We start from the raw sequence: 25,535 nt of genomic DNA on the forward strand, positions 1-25,535 counted from the left end.
CTGTTTTTGTCTGTATATGTGAGTGTGTAAGTGTGTGCATGTTAGCATGTGAGAGAGAGAGAGAGGAAGCATGTGTGTGGGTGAGAGATAGATGAAGCATGTTTGTGTTGTGAGAAAGACACAGAGGAAATGTGTGTGTGTGTGTGTCTCACAAACACACGCTTTCTCTATCTCTCTTTCTCACACACACACACATGCTCCCACATATTGTGTGTGTGCATGCGTGCCCCCAGTCTACGACAAACTTAGGATGACAGATATGGAGAGCAGGAGATTTTTTTAAATCCTTATTTCAATTGTTGGGTGTTATCTGATGTGTCTGCTTTTTTAAATATTTTATCAATTTTTAGGAAATTTTAAAATTATATATGGGGGGACCGGTGGTAAAGGAAGTGTCCGCCCCAAGTGCCAAATACTTTAAGTACCCTTCTGGTGGCAGTGGCCAAAAAAGCAAAGAGAATGTTCGGAATTATTCAAAACGGGAGGGAGAAACAAAGTGAGAATATTGTAATGCCGCTGTATAAGCTGGTTCACTTGTTCACCTTTTCCAATACACAAAACCCCCTTTGCACGGCGTTTGTGAGCTGCCTGCTTTCAAAGATGTCATGCATTATAGGTGCAGACCACGATTTGTTATGGCAGTTTTTCAAAATTCTGCTGCACTTATAGGTGGCAAATTTGCATCATTTTGCAAAAAGCTTCACATCTTTCACTATGCATAAATATCTTTTGGGTTTTTTAAATTTATTTATTGAAAACCTTCCACATTGTTTTTATACAGAAACACAGAATGTGACAGCAGATAAAAACCAGTCTGCCCATGCACATTTCTCACTTAGCTGTACAATGGAGAATCCCTTCCTTTCTCTCAGAGATCCCCTGTGCTTTTCCCCTGCTTTCTTGAACTCAGACATTGATTTTTCTTCCGCTCACTCTCATCCCAAGACCCCCAAATCTTGGATCTTCCTTTCTTTTGAAAGAGAACCGCCTCCTGTGCATTTAATCCTCTATCATATCTCCTCTTTCCCTCCGCAGTATACACGTTCAGATCTTTCCCCATACGCTTTATGACGAAAACCGCTGACCATTTCAGCAGCCGCTCTCTGCATCGACTCCATCCTATCAGATTTTTCCCACTGATTTTCTCCCATGTTTGTTCATTACAATGTGGCTTGTTACGGCGGTTACTACCCCAAACCAAATGTGCCTGATACTTCACTTTCGATGCATATCCAGTATAGCTCTCTGCTTCAACGGCAGGGGAGAAGAAAAAAACTGATACCTCACGCATATCCAGCATAGCTCCCTGCTTCAACGGCAGGGAAGATAAACAACCAATAAGGGCTGTATAACATAATCTGGGTAAAAACAAATAAGCATGGGTGTAGCTTGCTTATTGCGGCGGTTACTACCCCTACTACCTCTAACTAATCAAGCTAGATATTTCACTTGGATGCAGCTCCATCACCGCTCTCTACATTAATGGCAGGGGTGGAAGGGAATTAGAACCAAGAGCTAAGAGAAACAGATAAGTATGGGAGAAGAAATGAGGGAAGCTTGCTGGGCAGACTGGATGGGCCATTTGGTCTTCTTCTGCCGTCATTTCTATGTTTCTATGTTTCTATGTTTCTAAATACTGAGAAATTCCCTGGAAAGCTTTAAAATAAAAACTGAAAACGAAGGTTCCCCTAAAACTACAGTAGGCAGACCAGGCTTGTGGTCTTTACCTGCAGTCATGTTCTCTGTTTCTTGTGCTTCCTCTGCATTCATCTTAGGGAATGCTCTCGCGCTTTCACTCGCGCCTGCGTGAGAACACGGCAAACGTAATGCAAAGATTCTTTATTAAGACAGGCATTCAAATACGGGGCTGTGGCTTTAGTGACCCCAGAGGGCCAGCACAGGCTCAGTAGGGATTGTCCCGCACGTGCTCAAAGATTTTCCCCAGGGCCAGCCACGTTTCCTCAGCCGTTGGGATGATCTGATTGGCCGGCAGGATGAAACCGTAGCGACCTGTGTCGCGCAGCTCAAAGGTGTAGGAGTACTTGATCCCGGCATTGTAGGCCCAGTCAATGGTGGTCCCGTCAGCCTGGTCTGGAAAGGAGATACGAGAAGAAATGGAAAGAAGATTTAAAGAGTCAAAGAGGGAACTCTCTCTGTGATAAAAGCCCTCTCTGTGGTGCCCAGAGATGTTACGTTTCCAGTGCATTCTGTATAAAAGCTCCCATTCTCAATTTAGTAGAAAAAAAAACCATAGACTGATCTTTGTTCGGGTCTCGATTGGGTAGTGTCCAGTTAGTAGAATCATTATTTCTGCTGGCTAGGGTTAGGGATCTAGTGTTGACAGTGTTTACAGCCCACGTGGGGAGCAGCAGCCATCATACGCTTAGTGGCCAGACAGCTTGCACACAAGCCAGGGAGCCACAGTCTGTGGCTGGGCAGGAAGAGATGAGTAGCCAGAGAAGACTCTTTAGCTGATCCTGCCGCAGAGGAGAAAGATGCTGCCGGCTGGAAGACCTTGCAGCCTGCTCAGGAACCTCTGGGGTGCACTTGGCCCCTGGTATTTTGATGCTGCTGCTGTCCAGTGGGCCCCCATGCCAATGCGACTCCGCCCCCCTCCCTGTGATGTCATCTGGGGAAACTTGTTAGCCGACCCTGCTGTGGGGGTGGCTTGCTCCCGAAGAGGTGAACCTAAGGGAGTTTCCCTTTGAGGGCACCTTTGGCAGCGACTGGGGGCAAGCATTATTTAGAGTTACTGGGTGGGCTGAGGGATCTGGTTGGGTGAGGCATTCTAACACTACATGAATATTTTGTTAGCAGGTTTATGACTTAGCCTCCCTAGTGAGAATAGGTTTGGTTTAAGTTGTTTCCAGTTTGATATATTGATGTATTTTTTTATGTAGTAACTTTTTTATATTCATTTATTTTATTGGTGTACATTTATTATTATTCTACCATTTTTTTCTTTGTAAACTGTTTGGGGTTCTACTTTGGTATGGTCTAGAAATTTCGATTAACATAATAATATCACATCACATAACAAAATAAAAACACTGGGAAGATGTCCTGGCAGGACCGACACAGAGTACCCCAGCAGGAGTCATGAATGATTTTGCTGGAAGCCCACAGGAATAGGAGGAAACTGCTGAGACAAAATTTGGCACCTGCTCTCATTTTCTCAGGCCACTGAAACCACTGATTTCTGTGACTTTGTTGACATTAACGGCTATGGAGCTGGATGAGATGGGAAAGGATCTTTAAGAAGCTGATTCCACTGAGATCTGTGGGGACACAGTGACTGGTTGAGGAACATGGCCTGTAAAATCATGGCCTGTAAAATCGCCGCTAAGAGTATTTCACCATTGCTCTGCGTCATGCGCTGGGAAGGCCCTGCTTGCATTGAATTTTCAGGCTGGAATATGTGCGGCAGGTTTGCTCTTCTCGGGGAGGGGGGGGGGGGTGTCGTATGCTGGTTTAACCTTAGCCCTGATTCTTCTACCACCGTAAAAAGAAATTCAAGAGAACAAAAAATGCGTGACATCCTAAAAAAAAAAAAAAGAGTAAAGAAATCTAGTCCGAGCTGCCGCTGAGGGCGCCGCCCCTCAGGCTGCACTTACAGATGGTGGCGATGGTGGTACCGTAGGTGTATCTGGTTCCGTGCAGCGACGTCAAAGCAGTCAGAGCCTCTCTGGCAAGGTTGTTCTGCGGGGAAGAGAAGAACTGGTAGTTGGTGAGTCGGCCAACTAAAGGCAAACTAAGTCAGACCAGGGAACCTCCCTCCACTGATATTATATGTATGGACATCCCTCTAAATCTTGCAGGCCCTGCTTTTAAAATGGCTGCACATAGGCAAGAATTGAGAACCAAGGACTCTGCTGCATCGGATTGTATTTTACAGGCTTCTTTGGATCACCTCCCAAGCACCTCCTCCTCCTCCTCCCTGCCAATCTCTGTCTCACTACTGACACTCCCCTTTGCCAAGGTCTAGAGCAGAAAAATCTTTAATCCTGAGCACATCCCTCAAACTGCTCAGTGACTGGAGAGCCACTGCAGTCTGTGGAAGTGCGGGGTGAGATTTAAGTGATGATGCCACTGAAGTCTGTGGGAGTCAGTGTAGGGAGTAGCTTGGATGGGAGGAACATATATTTTGGTGAGTGATGCCACTTAAATTTAAAGAGATAAATATTTTGGTGAGAGAGTGAATGTGAAGTTAGCAAGTAGCACATTTAAAACTAATTGGAGAAAATTCTTTTTCACTCAATGCACAATAAAGCTCTGGAATTTGTTGCCAGAGGATGTGGTTAGTGCAGTTAGTGTAGCTGGGTTCAAAAAAGGTTTGGATAAGTTCTTGGAGGAGAAGTCCATTAATGGCTATTAATCAATTTTACTTAGGGAATAGCCACTGCTACTAATTGCATCAGTAGCATGGGATCTTCTTAGTGTTTGGGTAATTGCCAGGTTCTTGTGGCCTGGTTTGGCCTCTGTTGGAAACAGGATGCTGGGCTTGATGGACCCTTGGTCTGACCCAGCATGGCAAGTTCTTATGTTCTTATGTTCTTAAGGTCACCCTGGCAGTGAGATTGCCAAAGCAAAAATGCCCTTTGCTTCAGGCACTGAAAACAGACAGGACTACATACTTAAAAGAGATTGCACCTCTCTTAACTTAAAATCAAGACTTAGCCCTGTGAGTGCTACAGTGGGGGACACCTAGGACTGAATCCACTGTCGGGCCTGGGTGCCCCTTGGAAGTGCCGAGCCTAGGCCTGGGGAGGGAGAGAGGGAAGATGACGGCCAGGCAACGGCAGGTGCTGAGGGCGAACCTCAGAGGAGACATTGCTCCGACCCTTGGGCCGGCGAGGGTCTCCTGAGCCGACTCGACCTGCTGCCTGGGAAGGGTGGAGTGCGTGGCAGACACCACTAGGGGAGAAAAAGGTGAGGGAGAGAAAAATCAAAACTTAGAAAAAAAACCCACTGTATCAGTCTATTAACTTGGTCAATATTCAAAACGTAAAGCCCGGTTTTTACCCTGGCAGCTGACTCGTATCTCCAGCTCAGAATGGCAGTACAGAAGAACATGCCCTACTGGGTCAGACCAAGGGTCCATCAAGCCCAGCATCCTGCTTCCAACAGTGGCCAATCCAGGCCATAAGAACCTGGCAAGTACCCAAAAACTAAGTCTATTCCGTGTTACTGCTGCTAGTAATAGCAGTGGCTATTCTCTAAGTCAACTTAATTAATAGCAGGTATGTAGCAGGGAAAGCCGAGTGATCCGTCTAGGCAGGAGACATGCGAGAGCAGTCAGGGATTAATGGAGCAATTATTGCCTGGTTAATGGGGCGGTAGGGAAGAGCTCTGTGACCCGGCTTGGCCTGCCGTTATCATGGTTCCCAAATCTTGCATTTTGGACTCCTCCCTTTGCCCTATCCCCACATTTTTTGTGGGAGGTGTACGTGCATTATAAATGTCCCCCAGAGCATGTGACATCTTCCAGGGGGACAGAACTGACTGTGTTGATGGTCATTGCCTCTCCCCAAGTGGAGTGACCAGGAGGTGGACTTTGCTGTGAACTGACCAAGAGCGGAGTTTTTTGAGGATTAGAAGAGATTGCACTTTTTTGGATTTGGAACCAGCTCCCGAAGGACGGGAATCCCCCTCCCATGTCTGCAAGGGTTTGATTCTACGACTCTGTTACCTTTGCTTATCGTCAGCAGCAAAGGTGAAAGGCGTGAAGATTTCAGAGATGCTGGACTCGGTTGAGACAGCCTCTGGATTCTTCTGCAGATGGTTAGATTCCTCAACCAGGGCTTGTATCACCTTTCCCCAGCCTTTGCATGCTGGAATTAAACGAGAGTACCCTACCCTCCAAGGGGAAGAGATCGTGGAAGTGGATGCTGGTGCATCTAGGAGGAGTTTTCCTAACTGATTTTTCTGATACTGTTTCTATTCTGGCTTGGATTTTGATTTTCAAACTCAAGTATCCCTTTTTTTTTTTTAACACCATTGCTGGACTCTGTGATTCTTCCCCAGGGGACACTAAGGTTTGGGGTGGAGAGTGAAAGTGTTATTCTTGTACTCCGTTCTTCTCTGCAAGGACTTCCCTGCCCAGTGACTAGACCAGTGGCTTGGGATTTGACGAGGATAACCCCAGACACAACTACACCAAGGGCCCAGGAGGTTAAGCTTCCCCCCTGCTGGATGGACTCCGGCATTGTAGCTCCCTGGTTTCAGCCAGTAAGCCAACTGGGGATGCCGCTACAGCTCCTTAATGCATCGCATGTTTAATGGGGCTGCATATTCCAGCATGTAATGAGCAGTGCACAGAGTGGACACTGTCAGCCATTCATTCAATGGGGCCAACGGCAGGGTTACGATCTGCACTGAATCTGCGCCTGGAAATATGGATGTTATGGGACCAAAATAAGTCCCTGGCACTGTGGGGCAATTTGCAAAAAAGGGTGCTGAGGTTTACAACAATCCCCACGTCAGAAGGGAGAGGCTGAACCAGTCCTGGTTTTAGCCCATTCCATCGAAGATCATGCATTTTCAATTTCTCTAAGAAGGGAGGGCCTACAAATCTATAGATGCTTCTGACCTTGCACAGAGCTGCCAAGTTCCCCAGTTCCAGAAGAGAGATTATTTTTGGCCAGTCCCGGTTTTGAATTTACATCCCACTGGTATTTGTAGTCCCTGATTCTGCCATAAGTACTAGAATGCATCAGGACCGGGTAGTCAGAAATCCAGGACTGGCCTAGAATCTCCCTCCTGGAGCTGGGTAACTTATGTTATGGAGATTATTAGTAATCCCAACAGTTTCTCACTGGGGCCAGGGACACTGTCATGCTCCATAGAAATGGATTGTTCAGCTCAATCTGCCTGCTTAGGACATCATCAGACAAGGCCTGTCCACTGTCAGTGATGTCACGAGCAGACGAGCACAGCTTCAGCTTCATGCTCTATTTCCCCTGAGCAGTAACAGTGAGGGTAAAAGAGAGGTTCTGCCTACAAAGAACGAGTCGATCAGACATGACATTCGTGCGCGGGAGACATGCATGGAATGCCCTCACCTCAGTTTTACAAGAGTAACAGTTTGCAATATTCAGCACAGCTATAGTGGTCCTGGGTGGGGGAAAAAATGAATTCTCTTCCGTGTCTCTCTAAAGTGCTGTGTACGTCTGGTAGCGCTAAGCAAATGACACTAATAGTTATGACGACAAGACTTGGTAAAGTAGAAAACTATCAGAGAGCCAGAAAATCTGGGTCTAGCAGGACGCTGCAGGCTGGATTCACGGAAGGGCGGGTAATACAGGGGAGCACCCGCAGCGAGAACATCTCACCAGTTCCTCGTGGTCAGGCGTGAGAGCGTTTGTGTAGCCATAAGGGAACATCAGCATCTGAGAGTAGCTGTGGATAGAGAGCAGGGACTTCACGTTCCCGTGGGACAGGATGAAGTCCGCCACTGCTTTCACTTCTGCCTCAGAGTGAGGATAGGGCCCGTGGTAGGTTTCTGAGCAGGGGTTCTTGCTGGCACCGGGGCCTGGTTAAAAGAAAGAAAGAAAGAAAGAAATGAAAGCATTTCTTTTGAATCTGACAGGATATTGATGTCCTCTGATACCCATTCCCACACCCTGCACGCGGTCAGCAGAGCTGGGGCTGGGAATTTGCTGGATCGGACCTGTTGCTTCCAGGTGTAGAGACCTGATCCTTAAATCCACATTACATGCAGCTTTGCCAAGCGACCCAGTTTAAGGAGGGAGATTTTAGGCCTGTCCTGGATTTCTCCCAACTCTTTTTCTAATGCATTCTGAAATCTGCAGCAAATGATAGAAGCAGGGACTACAAATGATAGAAGCAGGGACTACAAATACCAGAATGCACTGGGATGTAAGTTCAAAAAAACAGGACTGGGCAGATGTCGCTCTCTCTCTCCTTAGACTGGGACTCTTGGCAGCTCTGAAGATGAATGTATGAAAAATTAATTTCTGAACTAAAAAAAAGGGCATGGTTTCCAAGATCTGCCAATTGCTCTAAGTCAATATAGTCAGACAATTGGTAATGAGTTATTGCCCGTTCTCAGGTCTCACTCACCAAGTATATGTTGTTTATTTGAAACATTTCTTTGTAAACTGCTTATTAACATTTCTAAGCGGTTTACAAAGAACATTCATAAAATAAATAAACAATACGTACATTACAAATAAAACCATAAGTAGACAAAAATAAAAATACTTAAAAATTAAAAGCATAATAATAAAAACACGTGCATTTATTAACTAATCATAATAATAAGCTCCGCATTATCAGATGTTATAGATCACTCAATTACTATGCCACATCAGCGTATGCTCATAACAGCTTTCCATTTACCAGCAGTATAATAGCTTTGGCCCTCTGTAAAAATGTGATATAACTTTTAAAAAAAAAGCTGCTGCAATCACACTCACATCTCACATCTGGCATCTGTCCTCTCAACATATCACATTATTAAAAGCCTGTTGAAAGAGGTATGTTTCTGTCAATTTTCTAAATTTTGAAAGAGAGCTCAGGCTTAATAACGTTTGGAAGGGTATTCCAGCTAGTGGGTTCCTGAACACAGAAAAGACGTTCTCTGAATTCATCAAGTCTAATTTATTTGAATGACGGAATGCATAACAAATTTTGCTTCTCTGATCGAAGGCTAAATGTAGGTTGATGCAACTTCAGTGCAGCATTAAATGTTAGGGGAGCTACCCGTAAATTCCCTTAAAGGCCAACAGTAAGATCTTGAATTTGATATGCTGTATCTTTAGACTCACGTTAAGCATTCCCTGTCTCTCCCTCGCTGACTTGTGTACCTTGTCTTACACTGCGTGTACTATCAGTGTGATATTACAAATAAAATCAATTGGAATTATGGCACTGATTCAAGTATTGTCTCTGACCGAACTGTTGGAGGAGGGGAAGAGATAGGGGCCACAAACAAATTATTAACAGCAGAACACAAGTGGCTGAAATTGTACCAGATTAATTCATATAGGTAGACTGAGACAGGTTGAACCTGAGGGCTGGATGGCTCTTCTCAGTGAAATGAATGATGTCAGCATAGTATGAAGCACATGGGAATGCATCCGTAGGAAGGACAACATTGGGTTAGAAGTATGACTGATGGCCCCTCATCTACATCCACTGTAAGCGACATTGAGGTTCCAGAAGGTGATAAATGAATAGGGAGGTGGGAAGGCATGAGCTTTAGTTGTGCAGGTGCAGTGGTCTCCCTTTAGAAGTCCATTCGTAACCGGCCTTAGTTTGAAACACAAACAAACAAACTGAAGTCGTCTCACAATCTGCTATAACATATTTATTCATTTCTAACACCTGATAACCAGCCAGAGAGAGAGAGAGAGAGAGAGAGACAGGCGGCCCTCATGACCACAGCCTACCTCCAAAGCCAGCATCCCAGTTCCTGTTGGGATCAACTCCAATGCAGGTTGATCCAGCGTTAATAGATCGGGTCTTGCGCCACATGCGGTTCTGAAAACAGATACAAGGCAAAGTGCACTCATTAATAAAGGGGACGAACTACTGAGAACATCCCTCTGTTTAATTACATGGATATGTTGGTTTATAAGGCCAACAAGATCCCAACATGTATGACAATTCAGGTCTTCAGATACCTATGTGCAGTACATGGCCTGTGTTTACCATTAATCATAATAACTGCTCACAGGTAGTTACGACAGGGTCTTCAGACGGGGAGTTATGTATTTTGTGTGCCTTTGGGTAAAGAGGCAAGACCCTGAACACTTTTTTGCTTGAGTCTGTTTGAATGAGACTGGGATTGCGCAACAGCAGCTGTGGTCTTTCTTCATTTCTAGCAGTCGCATACTGAGAGCCGAGGTGTGTCAGATTCAAAGTTTTTATCTATGTTATCATACTCCTATAATCTATTACAAGCGGCAGCTGACAGCTCTGTTGGCCATTCTTCTACCCCCATACCAATGCCTCTAGTAACTCCAGTTTCCCTTCTTGGTCACGCCCTCTGCATCCTGACCTTCATGACAACCTTCTTGTAGAACTGGAGTTATAATCCCCATCTCTGCGGGACAGGAAAGGAGGAGGAGGAGAAGAAGGTTAGACACTCACTGTGCTGTGGGTATAAGCAAACCCATCTGGGTTGGTGACGATCAGCATAAAGATATCCAGGTTGTTCAGAATGCTGGTCACGATGGTACCTTTACTGTAGTCACTGGCTATCTGAAGAAAGAAACAACATGGCTTCTAGTGAGCCCTTTCCAGAATCAAGTGGTCAGAACTGCAATTGAAGACAGCAGCTGCTTCTCAATCAGCCAGCGAGTGTGTGTGTGTGTTTGTGTGTGTGTGTGTGTTTGTGTGTGTGTAAGAAAGAAGAATGCTTTTTATGGTGATCTGCAGAACTGAGGACACACAATTAGATCTATCACTCACCTTTTCAAACCTGAGCTCAAGGTGAGTTACATTCAGGCACAGTGGGTATTTCCCTTCCCTAGAGAGCTTCTAAGCTGATTTACTAAGGGTTTTCTCCCATTCTGTGTCTATGGGGAAAATGCTTAGTAAATGAGGCCTTAACTTTTTACTTGAGGCAATGAAGGATGGAGTGACCTGCACAAGGTCACAAGGAACATAAGCAGGTTTTGAACCCTAGCTTCCCTGGTTCTCAGCCCATTGCGCTAAGCAGTAGCCCATTCCTTCACTCTACTCCAGTCTTACCAATTCCCTCTGAATTCCGACTGGTCAAGTATAGCCCATTATCTGTGTGTACTTTCCTAAGCAGATCTGGGCCCTTCAGTAAATATATTCTCTTTGCAATCTACCAAAGGGATTTTTTCCAGCAACTGGAGACACTCCTTCAAAGAGCTTTTCACATGCCACAGCTGACCTGTCAGTGCACCTGGAACTCCAGCCAGTCAAGCTTGGATTTAAAGTCTTTTGAATACCTGTAAATATCAGCCTCTCTCTCAATTAGTGACTTTAGACATCTACATATGTGTCCTGGCTTACATAGCACCAGTAGATCAATCTGCTGTTCTAGATGCAGGAGAAGACACAGTTTGGCTTCTCCCTGGTATAGACAAGAGGAATCGTATTAAATTAATTCTGCTCTCTTTGTTCTGCTGATCCTTCAGTACAAAGGGTACGCACAGGATGCAATCAAGGTATAAGTGACCAGTTTAGGTAATTCTAGAGTCTTGGCCCTCAGTATAGAAACTGTCAAATCACAAGAGGATTGTGAGAAATGACAAAAAGACACTGCAAATCTGGGAGACTGAGCATGCAAATGGCAAGAGAAATTTAATGTAGACAAGTGCAAAGTGATGCATTTAGGGACCAAAATGATATGGGGCATGGAACAGCTGCCCTATGAGGAAAGGCTAAAGAAGCTAGGGCTGTTTGTTTGGAGAAGAGATGACTGAGGGAGAGATGAACTAGTTAATGTAAATCGGTTATTTACTCTTTCAGATAATAGAAGGACCAGGGGGCACTCCATGAAGTTAGCAAATAGCTCATTTAAGACAAATGGAAGAAAATTATTTTTCACTCAGCGCATAGTTAAACTCTGGAATTCATTGCCAGGGGATGTGGTTTCAGCAGTTAGTGTTACTGGGTTTAAAAAAGATTTGTCTAAGTTCTTAGAGGGAAAATCCATAAACTGCTATTACGGTAATTAATAAGCAATAGTAACTTGTGATCTATCTAATGTTTGGGTACTTGCCAGGTGCATGTGACTTGGATTGGCCACTGTTGGAAACAGGATACTGGGCTTGATGGACTCTTGGTCTGACCCAGTTTGGTATTTCTTAAGTTCTTATGTTCTTAAGAGAATCCCAAATTATAGCTACAAAATGCAAGGTTCCACATTAGGAGTCAGCACTCAGGAAAAGGATCTAGGTGTCATCGCTGAAAATACATTGAAATCTTCTGCTCAGTGTGCAGCAGCAGCCAAGAAAGTAAATAGATTGCTAAGGATTATTAGGAAAGGAATGGAGAATAAAACAGAGAATATCATAATGCATCTTATTGCTCTATGGAGCAACCTCATCTTGAGTATTGTGTGCAGTTCTGGTCACATCTCAAAAAACATATAGCAGAATTAGAAAAGGTACAAAGAAGGGTGACCAAGATGATTAAGGGGATGGAACAATTCCCCTATGAAGAAAAGCTAAAGAGGTTAGGACTCTTCAGTTTGGAGAAAAGAAGGCTGAGGGGAGATATGATAGAGGTCCATAAAATAATGAGTGGAATGGAACGAATAAACATGAATCTGTTGTTTACTCTTTTGAAAAGTACAAAGACCAGGGGACACACAATTAAGGTACTGGGTAATACATTTAAAACTAGAGGATGTGGTGAAAGCTATTAGTATAGCTGCATTTAAAAAGATTTGAACATGTTCCTGAAGGAAAAGTCCATTATCGATTATTAAGGTGGAGTTGCAAAAATCCACTGCTTCTTCTTGAGATAAGCAGCTTGGAATCTATCTACCCCTGGGGATCCTGCCAGGTACTTGTGACCTGGCTTGGCCACTGTTGGAAGCAGGGTACAGGGCTTGATGGACCTTTGGTCTGATCCAATATGGCAAACTTTATGTTCTTATGTTCTAAACTGCTTAATCCCTATACATGACTGTGCAGGATCTGAGGTCAGTGAGGTAAATGTTTAGCTGCATCCCTTGCAAAATAAGACTAGCTTGGTATACATGATGAACTTGGACTGAAATCTCCTTTACAGTGAACTATGATTGCTCCTCTCTTTAAAAGCAGGGCACCTCCTTTTCTTAACCGGAGATCCCGCCCCATCCTAGAATTCCCTTACCCCTCCCTTTTTTCTCTTCCAATATGAAGAGGTGTAAGTGTTATGTTTTACTTTATTAAATTAAATGTCATGAGCTATGATCAAGGCACCTAGCTGTTTTGTCATATGATTTGATGGAGTTCCCCTTATAAAATATATGTTCCCCTGACTAAATACACATGGTGATCACAGATTTCTAGGTTGTATTCTAACTTATAAACCCTGATCTCCAACCTAGACTAAAGTGTATAAATACAGTGAAGTCCAGTCACTCGCTACCGTTATGCCATGAGGTCCTGGCTCTTCTAACTCGTATATGGTAAGACATCATTTTTGATTGTGTTATTATCGTACAATGACTTGATCCAACTTAGATTAATTGATCCAATTTAGATTACTTGATCTAATTTAAATTACTTTATATGACATTTTGATGTGATTTGGAGGAGGTACAGAGAAGGGCAACCAAAATGATAAGGGGAATGGAACAGCTCCCCTATGAGGAAAGACTAAAGAGTTAGGACTTTTCAGCTTGGAGAAGAGACGGCTGAGGGGGGATATGATAGAGGTGTTTAAAATCATGAGAGGTCTAGAACAGGTAGATATGAATCGGTTTTTTCCTCTTTCAGATAATAGAAGGACTAGGGGGCACTCCATGAAGTTAGCATGTGGCACATTTAAAACTAATCGGAGAAAGTTCTTTTTCACTCAACGCACAATTAAACTCTGGAATTTGTTGCCAGAGGATGTGGTTAGTGCAGTTAGTATAGCTGTGTTTAAAAAAGGATTGGATAAGTTCTTGGAGGAGAAGGCCATTACCTGCTATTAACTAAGTTGACTTAGATAATAACCACCGCTATTACTAGCAACGGTAACATGAAATAGATTAGTTTTTGGGTACTTGCCAGGTTCTTATGGCCTGGATTGGCCACTGTTGGAAACAGGATGCTGGGCTTGATGGACCCTTGGTCTGACCCAGCATGGCATGTTCTTATGTTCAACTGAAGTTAACTGTATATTTTCTCATGTAAATAAAGATTATATTATTTTTGAGAACATTTCTCTCTCTGAGTATATAAGTAGTTCTGATTTCATAAATTTAACTGAGCTTAACATAATACATTATCCTTAGTGGCACTGATGTATTGATTTATGTGACATGGTATTTTTAATGTCAGGAGAGTAACCTTTAAGGGTACCCCTTCCTAAAGTCTCTTCCCTTAAAAATACTTATCAGAACAGAACCGGCACAATGTGATAAGGGAAGGCTGTTAATCCCACCATGCTTGAGAGAGATGTTCCAAAAATTGGACTGGGGGTACAATCTGTGATTGTTCATGAAGCCAGCTAGTCAAACCAAGTTGTTGCTCTATGAAAGGCTATATTTGTTTAATTAGGGCAAGTTTGATACACATGGTTTGTGCTGTGGATTTTCTCCTGCAGCCTAAACGTATTCCCGAGAGATTGGTCATGTAAGCAAGAGGATGGTGCAGTGCTGCATAGGATTACCAGATGGAGCTGGGTCAACTTGTCTCATTCAGTATAGGAACTTCTGAGTTCCCTAAAATGAACATGAGCAGAAGCCCTGTGTATTCCTTTGTGAAGGAGGTTTAAAACCAGTGCTGAACCAATGTGTCCCAGATGATCCAGAGCCTTCTGGTAATCGTTCCCTCTAGCAACTTGAAGTCTATTTTGGAAAGAACTTTATAAATAAAACACAAGATAAGGAATAGGAAATTAGGGTATGGGGGAAAGACATAGGAGCAACATTAGAAAACATTTCGTCACTGAAAGGGTGATGGATATATGGAATGGACTAAAATAGATTACAGAGACAAAAACGGTAATGGAATTTTAAAAAGCATAAGATAAGCACAGAGGATCCAGAGTTGCAAAGATTGAGATCACTTGGGGTCTCTAGCAGTGAAACTAGGCTTACTAGATGGGTTTAATGGTCCTTATCTGCTGTAATATTCCATGACAATGGTAGGAAAAGGGTTGGGAGGTTGACGTGTTGCAAGCAAGGGCAGAGGCAAGGGAAAAAGTGATAAGAGCAAAACAAAGGACAAAGAAAAGACGTACAACCTAGCAATACTGCAAAGCATAGGGTGCAATTCCCTGCCAACCAGCCAGGTCAGCATCAGCAGGTTGGTGGTTGCCGGGTACTGCCCAGAAACATTACTGGTTCCATGGAGGCAGGATGTTTGGGCTACAGGCTCGATACTTTTGGTAGCTATTCGGATTGTTGCATGACTTGTACAAAGCAAAGAATGCAAAAAAAGGGAGTTCCTTGTACAAAAACATGAAATACACGGAAGTGGCATCTTACATTTCTTTCAATGGCTTTCTGTAGACAAGGGCCAAATTGTGTTCATTGGATTACTATGCAGCTGCTCCAGATTATGTTCCTAAATAGTTTCTCACTCCACAAGCTTTGTGGTCATTTGACCAATGGTGGCCAAATCAGCTTGTAGAGGAATCATAGGTTACCTGGCTACAAAAGTTCGGTCAAACATGGTCCAAGGTTTGGTAGTTGTGTGGCCACCCACTGAGCAATGCAGGCAAGTAAATCTGTTTTTCTGACTGCTGATGAATTTCTTTCGCATTGCTTACAAGTGTCCTTGAATGGAGGAATGTTCTCAAGTGCCTTAGTGCTTTCGCCATTCACTACCAGTACCTTTTTGGCTGTCCAGATGCCAGTAGCTTGTGTGATCCACTCTCGTGAATGAATACCAGTATCGATCCAGATTGCTGGACGGTTTGTTCCCCCAGTGCTGAACTGCAAAATAAATCAGCAAACTATCAGAAAGCCAAACTAGAAACACTTGTCCCAGTAAGCATGACCCACTTTCCAATGATTTCCAATTCATTATAGGCATGAAGTACATGAATAATATGAATCCCACTATTGATATATACCAGTGATGGTAAATTTGTGACATAGATTTAAAAAAAAAAAAAAAAAAAAAAAAAAAAGCACTCAAAGTCAACTCTGGTTCTCAAGAAGCTAAACTCCCAATTAAAAATGAATGAAATCCCACTGACATTGGGACCCACCTTCCTAGGAATTCCAGATGTTTAGTATTTTATGGTACAAGAACAATTAAAGAATCACAATCAGGAATATTCCCTGAAGATTTTAGAATGTGGATCTTATAATTATTAGATTATTACTCTATTCTAACTATCTGACACCTGATCATCCCAGCCCTCAACAGAACTCGCAAGCATAATCCTCCTCTTCATGCTCTCCTGATGTACCCTCCTTTTTCACCCCTCCCTGCTCTCTCACTTGATTCATTAAGTTCATTGAAAATGTTCTCCTCACTATTCTGTTATTCAACTACTAAGAAAAAATGTTTACTGTTCACAATACTCTACTGTTCCCAACTACCATGTTAACTCCATTTGATTGTATGCTAATTACATATTTTGTATGCTAATTGCATATTTTGTAAACCATTATGATGGCTCTACCAAATAACGGTATATAAAACTCTACAAATAAATAAATAAATAAATAAATAACTAAACAAATAAATAAATAAATAGTACCAAATTGTAGATAGGTACAAAGAGATAATGGGACTTATCAAGAATTAGACTGAATGTTAGTGGCAGGGGTGAGATAAGAATTGTGGTACAAAGAGGTAAAATGACTTGCCTAAAATCAGATAGACAGTGACATCTTTAGGATGCTGCAAATAATGTGACCTCGGTGGGCCTTGTGGTGGTCATACCCACATCAGCCTAAAGACAAGCTGGGGAAGCAGAGGCACAGCTGGCTCCAGATGTGGCGCTGCTGACAGAAGCTGCCTCCTGCCTGGGCCCAGCGGCAGGGGGAACAGCCAGGGCTGAGCTGGTTTTTTGAGCGGTGTCACTGGGAGACGTTGGAGGGGGATGATGACGAGTCAAGCGCCATCAGCTCACCCTGCCCTGCCACGCCATAGCTTGGTTGCGTCTTTATATCTGGCACCTCAGAGAAAGTAATAGGAACCCAGCAGCCACGGCGGCCAGAAGAAGCAGCTTCTGCTTCCCCGCCTGATGTGTGGAAAGAGCCAATCAGCCAAGGAAGGGAGGAGAAGCAGCAGCAGTGCTCAGCAGGAGAAGCTGAAGCATGAAAGGTGACAGCAAGGGGAGAAGAGTGTGAGAGGTCAGAACATGGAGAGAGGAATGGGAGATGTTAGAAAACCATGAATGGGAATGAGGTGAGAGCAGTGTGGGGAGGGAGGGTTGAGAGAGGCGAAAGCAAAGGAAAACAGGAAAAGCAAAAGCAAGAAGGAGCGAGAGAGGCACAAGCCAGGGGGTGAGAGAGACAAGAGCAGGGAGGGCTCCAGGTCATCATGGACAGGCTGAGCCAGTCCTGGTTTTACCTCCTATGTAAAAACCAGGGACGATTCAGCCTGGCTCTGATGACCTGGAGCCAGCTGGTAACCCTATGAGAAGGACAAGAGCAACATGGGGTAAGAAAGGCAAGATCAAGCGGGGAGGATGACAGGAGCCCCTACTCTTCATTATCACACCAGACCCTGCTGCATCCCCAAAACAGCTGTGCACACACAGAGGATCGGTCAGACCTGAGGGGCAGGGAGATAACGTGAAATACCCAAGGCAAAAATCACCCAGAAAATCCATGGCAGGGTGAGATAAAAATGAGGCACAGTGAGATAAGCTGAGGTTATAGAGGATATCACCAGAATCAGTGGCAGACTAGGAGGAAGGCCCAGGCAAATAAAAGGACTCAGCTAAGGTCATCCAGAGAGTCTGTTTCAGGACAAGGTCTAGAACCCATGGGCTCCAGATCTTCAGTTTCATCCCACAGCCAAGAGTTCAAAATCAGAATTACTTCCATGAAGCTCTTGGGTCATTTCTGTCTGTGAGTTTGGTCCCTAAAAACTGCCTCCGGAAGACCCACCAGAACCTCCCAGTCAACCAGCAACAAGGTAACAAACCAAACTTTTAAAATCTAGATTTCCTTGCAACAAATTAATCGTACTGGAAAGATGAGACAAAGGTTTATGTGAGCTCAAACTGCCTGGAAACTGAGACAGGCAGATAATCACCCCAGCATGGCCAGAGAGTGACTCATTAGGGTCAGCACCTTCTACCTAGCACAATTTATCTTTTAAATGAGGGACAGACGTGTGTGTACGGCTACTCCAGTGTTTAGTAGTCCAAAGCTATAACCATAGCCCCATTAGTTGCGTTGCATTGTTTCCATGTGTTTTCACAGAACTCAAAGTAAAGACGGTAACTTTCAAGCATGTACGTGGACGCACGGTCAGATATGTGGCAATTATATATCCTGCGTGTACACGCGCGCACATCTTATAAAACAGCCTCGGTGCATGTATGTGTGCACCTGATTTTAAGCTTCCGCACACGCAGCGACGCAATGTCAGGTTTGAGCCGCATCAGCGAGGGAGTTTTATAACGGGCGCGCGTCCGCGCCATGACCAGTTTCACCAGTTTTCCCAGTCTACGGCGAGGTCCTCCAAACGCCCCCTGGTTCTTTAGCCTGCACACTCCCCAGTTAACCCAGACCCCTCAAACACCTCAGAGATGCCTGGAAATAGTTTTATTAAGACTTAGACCTCCTCCACAGCAGAATATACCTGGCTGCGCGCCCAGGCTTGTGTTGTGAACCTTCGGCCGCGGGCGGCCACGGCCGGGTTCCCCCCTTACCTGCTGCACCTCTTTGGAGTTCCTGGCGGCTTTCTCCGACATGGCTCCGGGCTGCAGCTGAGCCTTCCCGCAGCGCTCTCCCCAAAGAGGAAGATGCCGCTGACTTCCTCATCCAGACCCCGCCCCTTAGGCGTGCGCAACGGGACGGGATTTAAAGGGGCCATGGCGGGAAATCTCGGCCCGGCCTGCGAAGATGACGTCAGACGCCAGGGGTATTTAAACCCAGCCTGGATCTCTGCTCCTTGCCTTGGCAAGAGGTCGACTCGTTGAGAGTCCAGTTGCTGCTCCTGCGTTCTCCAGTTCCTGTGTTCCTGTTCCTGCATCCTCTGTGCTCCTGCCTTGCTCCGCTCCCGAGTTCCTGGTTCTGCTCCTGTTCCCTCTTTGGTTTGCTTCACTGGTTTGACTTCGGCTTGGCTTCTGGTGCTCCTTCGTCTGCTGCCCGTCCTGACCCTTGGCTCGTCCTTCACTTCGCTTGTCTTCCGCCTGCCCCGACCTCTGGCCTGGATCCCCATCTCGCTCCACTGCCATCTGCCATGACCTCTGGACCGCCTCAGTTTCTCCCTCACTGCTGCCTGCCTCGACTCGGACCGTCCTTTGATTTCTTCGTGCCAGGAGACCCTCGCCTAAGTCCTGCCGGCCCCGGCACCCAAGGGCTCAACCTGCGGGGAACGAGGGCTGGTATAGGTGAAGGTCCTGCCTGGTCTCCTGGTCCTGTACCGCCTGCTGGCTAGGCCTCCCTCCAGCGGATCCATCCAGCACTCTAGCCAGTCCAAGGGTCCACGTCCATAACAGCTTGTAAGTACTTGCGCACACATCTCTTGGCCCTGCCCCGAAATGCCCACATCACCCCTTTTTTTTTCCCTCCGGTGCAAGATATTCGCACATTAGGACCGGGTGCTCACGCGCATGTCCTACATGCGTGTGTATCTCCCGATTTTGGCGCCCTCCCAGCTTTTAAAATGCATCTTAAAGTGCACAGTATCAACGTCAACGTTCCAAAATGTACTTCCCTTATTTCAAAAACCTCAGTGGTCGCACCTGAAAATAAGGGAGGTAAAATCTGGAACTTTGAAGTTATGTGCACTTGATTCTGAGTTCTATGGAAATAATGCAACACATCTAAGGGGGCTATGATTATAGCTTTGGGCTACTAAACTCTGGAGCAGCCCTACACATGGCTGTCCCTCAAATCTATTGCAGTTGTTTAAACGAGAAATTGTGCGGCTGATCTTTTCTTATACAGTTTAGTTGTGTTTCCACTCAGCTAAGAGGATTGTCTGCTGCATGTGGTACCTACCTTCAGCACATACAACGGGCGATTTTCATAGGTCTTGCCAATCTGAATTTTGCTGACTAGGTCCGAGTGCTCAGCCACCAGATTGTCTATCCAGCTGTAGATCTGCAAGGGACAGACGCGGTGAAGTAGTGTGTGCTCATGTCATGAAATGCTTATAAGGAAAGAAGATGGAAGGGAGAGCTGGATCACACTGACCTATAGACCTCAGAAGATGACCTATAGACCTATAGAAGATGGAAGGGAGAGCTGGATCACACTGACCTATAGACCTCAGAAGATGACCTATAGACCTATAGAAGATGGAAGGGAGAGCTGGATCACACTGACCTATAGACCTCAGAAGATGACCTATAGACCTATAGAAGATGGAAGGGAGAGCTGGATCACACTGACCTATAGACCTCAGTGACCTATATGCAGGAATATGGTTCAGGCATGTGCTGCTTCTTTTAATGAACGTCCTTCATGCACCCGCTGGGGAATGTAGAACTGAGTGTACAGCTCTGGTCCTGGCACAAACAAGGACGGAGTTTCCATTAGGCAAACTAGGCGGTCGCCTAGAGTGGCAACATTTTGGAGGTGCCAAAATCCCATCAGCAAGGAGGCCCAGAGGGGTAAAGCTGATACTGCCAAAAAAGGGAGCACTGCTAGAGCCGCTGCCAATAGGTAAACTGGGGCCAAGGGGATGTGTGACCAAAGGTTCACCTACAGCGCTAAATACTCTTAAACCAGCCCTGGACACACAGTACTAAGAAGCCTCTCGCTTAAAGAATTAGTGGCATAGATTATATTCAGGTATGACAGATACATGTGCTTTCTTTTAAATCAAGAACTTCATTGTAGAAAAAAGAGCTTTGTGTGAAAGTTAAAAATAATTGGACCCTCCTTCTGCTCCTTGATACAGGTCTTTCCTATGAGCCCTTGTATGGCACGCTCAGAGCATCTGACATCCTACGAAGGGATCTATGTGGGCTCAGAAAAGTCAACATACAATCATCTCCGAGTAATTCTTAGGTTGGTGCAGCAAAGAGCATCACAACCTACAAAGAATCCAGTAGTTTGATAAAAATAATCTCATTGGATCATATCTTTGGTCACACCGTCCACAGTTCTGTTTCTCGGGAGTGTAACCTTCAGTCCAGGGTAATTATGGCAACAACAACAACAACATTAGGGCAGGGGGAAAAAAAGGGCTGGTTCCTGACAAATGCTTCTGTTTTTTTGGCGCAAGCTCCTGTTCTTCCAGCAGCAGATGTTGTATTCCTGCGCTCTGAGGGGGTGGTTGAGCCAAGCTATGCTCTCGCAGTGATACCTAGTGGCCAACAAAAATGCAGCATCAGCAGCTCTCTCTATTTGACTTCACAAGAAGCTACCGGTCTCTGTGTGGATGGAAATGGACAACAATGGACTAGTAGGGAACGACTGACCTTGTGGTGGAGATAAGTGGCAAATAAAGAAAGAAACAAACAAAACAAATTAAATTAAAAAATGGCCCAGGAGATATATTCCAGGAACGAATCAACCATCCCGTTTAATTAAAAGTGTCAGAAAGAGGGCTAGGAAAGGGACTCACCTCATGCAAGGTATGGTAAGTGGAGTAGCTGAAGCTGTTGGTGCTCCGCTCATTCATCCTGGCCTTCTTCATTTCTTCTTGTTCCTGGTCCAATAGCAGCTGAGAATGAAACAGAGAAAAGGGAACAGATTTACTCATGCAACACACACACCTGCACACACACACACACCTGCACCCCTTAGCTGCAGCTGGCTGTTTCCTGCTCAAACCTGGGAGCCCTTGAGCGAAGGATAACGACTGAGGCGTTCCTGCAATATAACTTCACTCTGTGCTGGGTTCAGCTGTAACGCACTGGAACCAGTTAGGGAGATGATGGAACCTCTGTCTCTGGATGTTTTTAAGAGCGGATTTAGACAAACATTGATCCGAGGTAGTCTAGATACAGTGACTTGATCTAGAGGCAGGGATGGAGCAGAGAGATCAGTGTTTCCCAACCTGAGCCTGGAGCTTCACTTAACAGATCGGGTTTTCAGGACATCTACGGTAGATGTGCATGAAATAAGTTTTCATGCACTGATTCTCTATTTTAAGTGGGAAGGTTTCATGCACATTCATTGTGAATGACTCCAAAACACAGACCTGACAGTTGGAGCTTCAGCACTGGGCTGGGAAACACTGGAGTTGGTGATGTCTTGAGGCCTCTTCCAGTTCCATCATTCTATGATTTTATGACCATCCTAAGTATCGGGACATCCCTACATGAGCAATTAATAGGTTCAGATTCATGATTCTTCTGATATACATAAAAAAAAATCACAAACTGTAATTAGATAGAATAGTGCTTTGGACAAAGCAGTTATATAAAGCCAGTAGACCTTTACTGGCTTTATAAAAAAAGCTGATTTTTATTTAGAAGCTAACTTCTGATGTGTATAAACATCTCTTAGTGGGGATTGAACTAGCAATTTTCTAGTTGCAAGGCAGTAGCTTAAGCAATCACACCAACTATGAGTATCTCCTTCTAGCCATCTCCTAGAAGCTCTGTTAACATTTTCTTGCTGTAGTTCTTATTCTCACTACTAGAGGAAGTCACTAAATTATTGTAAATGGATGCTAAATAGTACATATATTGCATGCAATTTCATTCTAAAGGTTCTTGTTTAGGGTTATGGATTACTTGGAGATGCTCAACTTGATTTTTTTTTTTAATGTCTACAGCCTGAGCCTCAATTGTAGCCACTCCAGAGAGCCATATAGATATTAGTAATAAAACCAGAAGCCATTCTTACCTGCAGGTCCTTCAACATAATGGAATATGGGATTCTATTATATTCCAGGAAGGCTTTGATGGATTGGAGGCTGTGGAAGGGAACGTGCATGTCCACTGGAAGACTGGCTTTATCTGGTCTGCGCCAAAAATCAACCTGATTGGAGACCAGTTTTTTTTTATATGATATGTATATGATATGCTTTACAAATATAAAAATATACATGGATGGATAGCTAGAAAGATGGAGGCCATATATAGTGCAAGGTGATAGTGAGATTAGTAGATCAACAGATACATGGATTACAGATACTTTATATAGAAAGAGGTACTAGAGATAGAGTTTTATAGTTGAATGCTGTTGGTATTATCATGATAGAGAGACAGAGAATTACAGAGGTAGAGCCATTTACCTGTAGGTGTTCCATGCCGTCCAGTTCTCTCAGCATGCTGATCTGCTCCTCGTTGCTGGCTATGACCCGCAGAACCTGGTCTCTGAGGAGTGAAGAAGCATGGTGTAAGGAAGGTGCTTGAGAGTGATACTAAGATGGCACCAAGCAATAACCACATGCTTGAGAAAAGAGGTTGGAAAGGCCAATCTATTGACGTTCTCTGCCATACAGGTTGACCTTTTCCTACCGGGCTGGCTGGGATTAAGATGAATGTAAAGGCAGCCTTCAGAGCCCCTGGGAGGGATCCCAGCCATCACCCAACAGCTCCAGGGCACACTTCTATCAGCTGCTGAAAAAGCTTTTACTCTTAGTTACTTTTTGATTGATGGCTTTTCAGTCTTGGCAAATGACTGTGAAACTAGCAATATTTTCCATCCTTTTTCTGTTACTTATTCTTTAGGTCACATCTCCTGTAATCACCTTGTCTATAATGGACTCCTTTTAAACTTCTACCTCTGTTAAAAGCAGGCTGGGTGGTGTCTTAATAAGGACGTCTGTAGCTTATACATTAGAAACCAGGGATGCACACATTTAAAGAAAAGCCATTTGCAGCTTGAATTTCATGCAAGCTTGTGGAACCTCCCATGGAAATGACAGTATGAAATTGTATAGACTGGTTGCAGCTTTAAAAGCAACTTCTTGTTTCTCTCTCAGTGTGGCACTGCATTGGATAATAAAAACTTGGGCCTAACCTAATCTTTTGTAACCTAGCCTAGTCACATATATTCTAACTTACTGTAGCCTAATTTAGTCTACTTTACCTATCCAAATCTAAACCAGTCTCATTCATTAATTCAACTCAATCTAACCTAGTCTAGCGAAGCCTAGCCTATTCGGTCCTAATCTGGCCTACCGTACCCTCATCTAACCTTACCCAACCTAGTCTAATCTAACCACTGCCTAACCTACTATAATCTAACTTATTCTAACCTAACCTGCTCTTACTTTGCCTACTCTATTTTAATCCAGCCTGGTCTAACTTAACCTTACCTTGTTTAGTTGGTGGTGGCCAGGTATCGGCCAACGAAGCGATAAAGAAAAAAACAGGCAGCCAGATGTTCTGGTAACAGCCTCACTAGTTTTGGTAGCTGTTTAAATTGTCACATTTGTCACATTGTCACATTGTCACAATTGTCATCAAGGCATTTTCCCATAGATACAGAATGGGAGAAATGCCTTAGTGAATCAGGCCCAAAAGTGGGGGATCTCCCCAGGCCAACAAAAAATGACTTGCATAAGGAATAATATCCTAGAAGCAGAATAAGCTTCTACTGTTGCAGCTTGGATATTGCTTTAACAGCATAGCCAGGGATAACTGGGCAGACTGGATGGGTCGATTGTTCTTTTCTGCCGTCAGTCACACTATTACTCTACAGTCTAACCTACTTTACTCTGACTTCTCTTTGCGGGTTCTTCCTACACTATTTATACTTTCCCTGCAGATTCAGGCAAATTTGAAAATCTCTGCACTCAAACAAAAAATGTACATAGACAGGTTCCACGCAAACTATTCGAAAACATTTCCCTCTGAGTGATGTCAATCACCCTAAATCATGTTGTATTTGCCAAAATGTGCAACATTCAAATAGAAAGCCAAATGATTTGTCATCGCTGGTAGAAACTTGACTTGTACCTCCAGAGTGCAAAGAGAGTTTTGTGTGGATAGACTTGGGAAAGGAAGGGTGCAAGCTAAAAAGGGAATATTGCATGCTATCTACCCAACTGGAGAACAATGGCAAATCCCGTCCTGGATAATGAGGTGGTCGCGCCGTATCGCTGGCAGCTCAGATGTAGTCTGGTCTCCAGAAAGAGGGTCCGCGTGGTCGCTGGCAGGAGAGTCGAGGGGACCACTTTACTGAATATATCTACATGCCATGGTTTCAAGGCGCTGGATTTAACTGCACCTTGAGCTTTCATTTTCCTTTTCAGGGGGGGGGAGGGTCGGGGACCGCCAGTGGGAGGCTGAGACTCTCCAAAACAATGGGTTTGCTTGCCTCAGAATACACTACCGAGCTATCTGAAGAAAGCCCTGCAAGCTAAAGTAAAATAATATTCCCGTATTCTGTTTCAGAATAGTTTGCTGTTTATGTCCAATAAATTATATTAAGGGTATGCTTGGAATCATTTTTGTTTCCTTGTTTTCTTTTTTTTTTTTTTTGCTATTTATTTCACTTTTAAAAATTTTTATTTAATTTTGTTTTGATTGTTTAGCGCGTGCTAAACAACCGGAAGGAAACCAAATGACTTTCCGCTACTTTTCATGTCACTTCGAATGAGAAATGGCACAAAGCCACATAACAAATGTCGTCATTTCCCTGGCGTTTTTTAAACGACTCGCCTCCCTAGGAGACATCACAACTCTCAAAGTATCCACTTTTTCCTTTGACCAATATGGCAGCCAAACACTCTCACCCATGTACTCACCCCACAAAGAGCTTTTGGCTGAGGGCAGCCACCAGCAAAGCACTGAAGACCAAGAGACCCCGCATGTTTGCAGACATGGAAGACTCCTCCTTCAGC

At 44.3% G+C, this 25,535-nt stretch overlaps 1 protein-coding gene across 1 annotated transcript; it reads right to left on the reverse strand.

Moving 5' to 3' along the window:
* Positions 1 to 1,824: 1,824 nt before the first annotated feature.
* LOC115098847 (carboxypeptidase A1-like) lies at positions 1,825 to 25,535 on the reverse strand. Its single transcript, XM_029615863.1, has 11 exons — positions 25,440 to 25,535; positions 22,977 to 23,058; positions 22,586 to 22,720; positions 21,357 to 21,455; positions 19,784 to 19,885; positions 15,479 to 15,580; positions 10,117 to 10,227; positions 9,414 to 9,504; positions 7,332 to 7,531; positions 3,615 to 3,699; positions 1,825 to 2,091 (listed from the first exon to the last, which is right to left on the reverse strand). Exons 1-11 carry the CDS (start codon positions 25,514 to 25,516, stop codon positions 1,904 to 1,906), a joined length of 1,272 nt encoding a protein of 423 aa, XP_029471723.1. The 5' UTR covers positions 25,517 to 25,535; the 3' UTR covers positions 1,825 to 1,903.

The sequence above is a fragment of the Rhinatrema bivittatum genome, chromosome 9, assembly GCF_901001135.1.
Source record: "Rhinatrema bivittatum chromosome 9, aRhiBiv1.1, whole genome shotgun sequence".
Lineage (NCBI taxonomy): Eukaryota > Metazoa > Chordata > Amphibia > Gymnophiona > Rhinatrematidae > Rhinatrema > Rhinatrema bivittatum.